The following is a 5,899-nucleotide window of genomic DNA, read 5'->3' as shown; positions in this document are numbered from 1 at the left end:
TTCCCATTCTCCATTCCCCATTCCCCATTCCCTGTCCCCATTCCCCATTCCCTGTCCCCATTCCCATTCCCCTCCCCATCTCCCTTCCCATTCCCATCCCCATTCCCATTCCCATTCAGTGTTCCCATTCCCGCTCCCGTTCCCTTTCCCCGCCTTCATTCCCGTTCCCTGTCCCCATTCCCATTACCTATTCTGTGTCCCCTTTCCCGTTCCCATCCCTATCCCTGTTCCCATTCCCATTCACTGTCCCCATTCCCCATTCCCATTCCCATTCTCCATTCCCCATTCCCCGTCCCCATTCCCCATTCCCTATTCCCGTTCCCATTCCCCGTTCCCATGGGCGGGGCCGTGGGCGGGGCCGTGGGCGAGGCCGTGGGCGGGGCCGTGGGCGGGGCATGGCGCGCGCTGGCAGCGCCGCGGTGGCCGCGGTAACGGCGCCGTGAGGCGGGCGCGGGGCAGGTGAGGGGCGGCGGGGCCGCTGCGGGACCGGCACCGGCACCGGGGGAGGGAGCGGGGGCGGCTTCTGGGGCTCTGCAGCCGCGCTAGAGCGCCCGGCTCTGCCGGCGGGGCTGCGCTCCTGCCGCCGGCCCGGCCGTGGGCACAGCCCCCGGCCCGGCTGTGGGCCCGGCCGGGCGGTGGCACCGAGGGCTCTCCTGGGGCTGGAGCAGTGGGCAGGGAGTGATGCCCAGCAAGTTCTACCTGAGCATGAGGAAGGACTTCTTTAAACACCTGGAACACATTGCCCAGAGAGGCTGTGGAGTGTCCCTGCCAGAGGTATCCGAGACCCATCCACACGCAGGCCTGTGCTCTGTGCCCTATGCTCTGTGCCCCGTGCCCTGTGCTCTGTACCCTGTGCCAGTGCTTTGTGCTCTGTGCTCTGTGCCCCGTGCCTTGTGCCCTGTGCTCTGTGCCCCGTGCCCTGTGCCCCGTGCTCTGTGCCCTGTGCCCTGTGCCCTGCTGGGTCAGGGAGGTGGCACCCCATGAGCTGCCTTGTCCCTTCCAGCTGGGATCCCGTGCTGTGGGTCAGGGTGTGCAGTGCCCACCTCCCGGGCCCTGGGGGCACCTGTGGGCACGGCCCTCCCTGGCTGTGGTTCCCCACGCCAGCCCTCAGCAGACCCCGTTTCCAGCCTGTCCCCTCTGTCACACACCGTGCAGGAGGGCCCCACCAGGGTTCTGCCAGCTTGGTTGGCTGGCTGGGGGTTCATTCTTGGCAGGGGCAGCGTTGCTGGGGATGTTTGTCAGTGCTCTCTGGAGCTGTGCCTCAGGGCCTTGTTGCCTTGGAGTTTGTGTGTTAGCGGCAGCCAGGGGGAGGCGCAGCCCCTGTCCCTCCCACGGGCTCCTGGGAAGCTGGGCTGAGTCACCTGGGCCCGGGTCCCTGTCCCCTTCCCTGGAGGCTCGGCAGGGACGGGTCTGTCAGTGTGACAGGGCTGTCAGCTGGGGCTGGGCAGGGTGTGCTGGGACTGCCTTGGCCGTGCTGAGCTGCAGGAGAAGTGAAATGTTAAATAACAAACACGTCCCTGGCAAAGTGCCACAGGGGCTGTTCTCGCTGTTTGGTTTAGAATGGAATCCCAGAAGGGTTTGGGTTGGAAGGGAACCTAAAGAACATCCAGTCCCACCCCTGCCATGGCAGGGACACCTTCCACTGTCCCAGGGTGCTCCCAGCCCTGTCCAGCCTGGCCTTGGGCACTGCCAGGGATCCAGGGCCACCCTGTGCCAGGCCCTGCCCACCCTCCCAGGGAACAGTTTCATCCCAAGATCCCATGTAACCCTGCCCCCTGTCAGTGGGAAGCCATTCCCTGTGTCCTGTCTCTCCAGGCCCTTGCCCACAGTTTCTCTTCGTCTTTCCCATCAGTTCCCTTCAGGCACTGGAAGGCTGCAGTGACGTCACCCTGGAGCCTCCTCTCTCCAGGCTGAACAATCTCAGTTCTCTCAGCCTGTGCTCCCAGCAGAGCTGCTCCATCCCTCTGCTCATCCTGGTGCCTGCTCTGGGCTCTCTGCAGCAGCTCCAGGTCCTTCCAGGGCTGGGGACCCCAGTAGGTCACTTTTCTGCCAGAGTCACTGTTCATCCCTCCTCTGCCCAGGTGTGCCTGGCATTGCCCCAGCCAGGTGTGCTGGCATTGCCCAGCTAGGTGTGCTGGCATTGCCCAGCTAGGTGTGCCTGGCATTGCCCATCCCAGCTGTGCTGGCATTGCCCCTGGCATTGCCCATCCCAGGTGTGCCTGGCATGGCCCCAGCCAGGTGTGCTGGGATGGCCCCAGCCAGGTGTGCTGGCATTGCCCATCCCAGGTGTGCCTGGCATTGCCCATCCCAGCTGTGCCTGGCATTGCCCCTGGCATTGCCCATCCCAGGTGTGCCTGGCATTGCCCATCCCAGCTGTGCCTGGCATTGCCCATCCCAGGTGTGCTGGCATTGCCCATTCCAGGTGTGCTGGCATTGCCCATTCCCTGGGGAGCCTGGCATTGCCCCTGGCATTGCCCATCCCAGGTGTGCCTGGCATGGCCCCAGCCAGGTGTGCTGGCATTGCCCAGCCCAGGTGTGCTGGCATTGCTCCATCCAGGTGTGCTGGCATTGCCCATTCCAGATGTGCCTGGCATTGCCCATTCCCTGGGCAGCCTGGGCAGTGCCAGCACCCTCTGGGGGAAGAGCCTTTCCCTGATCTCCAGCCTAACCCTGCCCTGACACAGCTCCTGCCATTCCCTCAGGTAAATCATTCTGTTAAACAGAGAATTTTGGACCAAGCCTTTGGTCTCTGGAGAGTCAGAACAGATTTCTGTGTATTGAATCAGGGATTTTCAATCTCAATGGTTTTGATACCTTTAAAATATAAAGTCAGTCTTATCCCAAAATCCACCCTGGGCACTGAATCTGCCCCTGCAGGAGCAGTGCAAAGGCCAGAGTTGTGCTCTGAGCTTCCCTCCTCTCCCACTTGTGCTGAGTTTGCAGCTTCAGAAGAAAGAAATCGTTCTTTCCATCAAAAACTGACTTTCACTGGCAAAGGGCACAACTCCCCAAAGCTCTGGGTCAGCTTTGCACAATCCCTGCCAAGGCCAGTCCCTGCACAGAACACAGCTGCCACCTCTGGGACCCGGCCCTTCCTGCACTGCAGGGTTAGTGATGCCCAGTGATACCCAGTGATGCCCAGTGATGCCCATGTGATACCCAGTGATGCCCAGTGATACCCAGTGATGCCCAGTGATGCCCAGTGATTGATGCCCACTGATTCCCAGTGATATCCATGTGATTGATACCCAGTGATGCCCATGTGGTACCCAGTGATGCCCATGTGATTCCCAGTGATACCCAGTGATGCCCAGTGATGCCCAGTGATGCCCATGTGACATCCATGTGATACCCAGTGATGCCCATTGATTCCCAGTGATTCCCAGTGATACCCAGTGATTCCCAGTGATTCCCAGTGATGCCCATGCAGTGGCACCCCAGGTTTATCTGGAATTACCTGCCCCAGAGCCCAGTGTGGCAGCTCCAGGGAGGCTGAGGGCTCCTGCCCAGTTCCTGTAACTTTTCCCTCTTTCCCACCCCACAGGTGCCATGGCCACAGCGGCTCTCCAGGACTCAGCACCAGCTCAGCTCCGCTCCCCTCTGGGCACAGCCACTCTGCTGTGCAGCACCATCACCATGCACGTCTCCAGGCCCAAATCTGCCAAGGGGCAGAGGCCAAGCTTGAGCCACCGTCAGGGCACGGAAGGCTGTCCGTGCCCTGTGCCAGGTTCCCCGCTGGCAGCCTCTCCTCGGGAATTGGTGAAGAGCCGGAGAGCGCCGCTCACAAAAGCGGCGTTCCCACCTGCCCAGGTGTCTCCTGGGAAAATCCCGAAGCTTCTGCAGCAGGTGCCTTTGAAGACCCCCTCCTCCTCCTCCCTGAACAGGTACCGGGTGCTGCCCTCCATCGGCCGGAAGGGCGCGGGGAGCAGCGCCGTGGAAGCCTTGGCCGAACGGACCAAGCGGCTGGAGGTGAGCGAGGGCCAGGAGGATGCTCCAAAAGCCACCAAGGCTTCTTCTGGAGGACAGGGATGTGCCAGCACACCGTCAGGAAGTGGCGTTCCCACCGAGGAGAGCTCACATGTCCCCTGTGCCCCTGAGCAGTGGGGAGGGCAGGGGAGGCAGGAGAGCCCCTGGGTGCTCCCTGCAGGCCTGGAAGAGCCGCAGGTGCTGCTCGCTGTCCGCTCTCCCTCTGGGCAGAGGTTTGAGCACCACTTCAAACCCTCTGACAGCCTCCAGACCGTCCTTGCTGTGGCAGGACAGAAACTGTTGGCCAACTACCAACACTGCAGCGTTGAAACCATGGAGGTGCCCCGGAGGAGCTTCTCTGACCTTACCAAGTCCCTCCAGGAGTGCAGGATCCTGCCCAAGTCCGTGCTGTGCATCCGACAGCACAAGCAGCACGATGCAGCAGCAGATCTTTAGGCACACAGAGACACTGTGGTGCTTCTGCTCAGCGAGCTGCATTGCTTCTTCCAAAAATGAGAGTCTGATGCTTCCTGCACCTACTTCTTAATCTCCCACAAAATCCCCAGGAAGCAGAGTTAGGGATATGTAATAGTACTTGAGATAGTTTTTCAGAGAATAGTATTTCAGATGGATAAACCTTATTGATACAGAACAGCCTGTGTCACCTGTGCCATCACAAATTTCTGCCTCAGCACCACCAACCTTCAGCCTTTCTGGTTTGTTGAAGTTCCTGATGTTCTTTGAAAACTCAGGCTTCCAAGACCTCTCCTCTTGTCCTTTTCCATGTTTTGGGGAGGTACCACTTCTCTGAATGCAGAAGAACCATTTGGGAAGGTAGAAACAGAACTGGTTTAGCTTCAGGACCACCTTCAGTAGCTTATCATTATCCTAAATGTCTTCTCAAGAGACTGAAAAGGAGATCAACCCCCAAACCCATCTGCAAATAACAGTAGTAACACAGGAATGAGTTATTGTGAAGTATTAAATTGCAAGACTGATTGTAAAATAGCTGTGACGACTCAGGTGTTTCTGGATAACCTCAGTCCAGCTCTAACTGTGACTAAATCATCTTTTTAAGAACAAATAATTATTCTTTTGGCTGTCTTGGGGAGCAACAGGATTTTCTCCTTAGTTCTCCTTCTCTTATTTGGCTCATGTGACCCATAGGTAGGAAGAGGTGGATAGTTAAGAAGGGATGTTACAGATAATTCCATTTAACCCCTTTGCACTGAAGCGAGTTAGTCCAAGGAGCAAGTGCTGCTTTGGGAATTTTAAATAAGATATTAATGGGATTTAACTGGGATCTGGCTCAAGGAGTAAGCCATCTTTGACTGCACCATCATTAAAAGGCTGTGGTTGGGTGACTTGGCAGGTTTAGGCAAACACAATGTCCTTGTGCTAAAAAGAGAAATATCTTCTAGTTCCTAATGGAATTTCAAAGGCAGTAATTTTTAATCTCCTTTAACAATGGACACTTGCCACACAGATGAGTGAGTTTAAATGTTTTGAGGCAAACCAAATTTGTTTTGAAGTTCAGTGTAAGTGCCAAACCAACCCTGCACAGGAGCACAAACACAAGAGGAGCAGAAAGCTGATTTCTGTGCTGCCTGAGTGTGGTACCTGATGCTAAATCAAGTGTTCAGGGTCCAGCAGTTTTGTAAAACCAGTGTCTGATGGAACAGTGGTCCCTGCTGCTGTTGGTGATGGGAATCACTCAGCAGCTGTCACAATATCGACACATATGGATGCCTTCAACAGAACCATGAAGTATTTCACTTGGTTTCAGGAAAAGGGACCATTTTCCAGGTTTCCTTCAGAGTTAGGTAGTTAGTTCCCTATTTCTGCCTGTTGTGGGTACTGTATTACTCCTGTATTTCAGTGTCTTTCCATCCTGTGTTAAATAAAACCTTTTAGGCTGAAACTTGAACTTTAA

At 56.8% G+C, this 5,899-nt stretch overlaps 1 protein-coding gene across 2 annotated transcripts; it reads left to right on the top strand.

Annotated features, from left to right (window-relative positions):
- The first annotated feature begins 425 nt into the window (after window positions 1-425).
- On the top strand, window positions 426-5,686 carry UBXN10 (UBX domain protein 10). 2 transcript variants are annotated; one of them, XM_054294476.1, is made up of 3 exons: window positions 426-459; window positions 3,545-4,762; window positions 4,801-5,686. In XM_054294476.1, exon 2 carries the CDS (start codon window positions 3,550-3,552, stop codon window positions 4,420-4,422), a length of 873 nt encoding a protein of 290 aa, XP_054150451.1. In that variant the 5' UTR covers window positions 426-459; window positions 3,545-3,549; the 3' UTR covers window positions 4,423-4,762; window positions 4,801-5,686. The 2 variants fall into 2 exon arrangements, with proteins under 2 accessions (XP_054150451.1, XP_054150452.1); XM_054294477.1 differs by lacking the exon at window positions 426-459 and adding an exon at window positions 726-774.
- The last annotated feature ends 213 nt before the right edge of the window (window positions 5,687-5,899 follow it).

This window comes from Melozone crissalis, unplaced genomic scaffold (genome assembly GCF_028551555.1).
Source record: "Melozone crissalis strain CALT ecotype California unplaced genomic scaffold, PUWL_Pcris_2 ptg000251l_1, whole genome shotgun sequence".
NCBI lineage: Eukaryota > Metazoa > Chordata > Aves > Passeriformes > Passerellidae > Melozone > Melozone crissalis.
The sequence above is the reverse complement of the archived record's forward strand: the minus strand, read 5'-3'. Positions and strand labels throughout refer to the sequence as shown.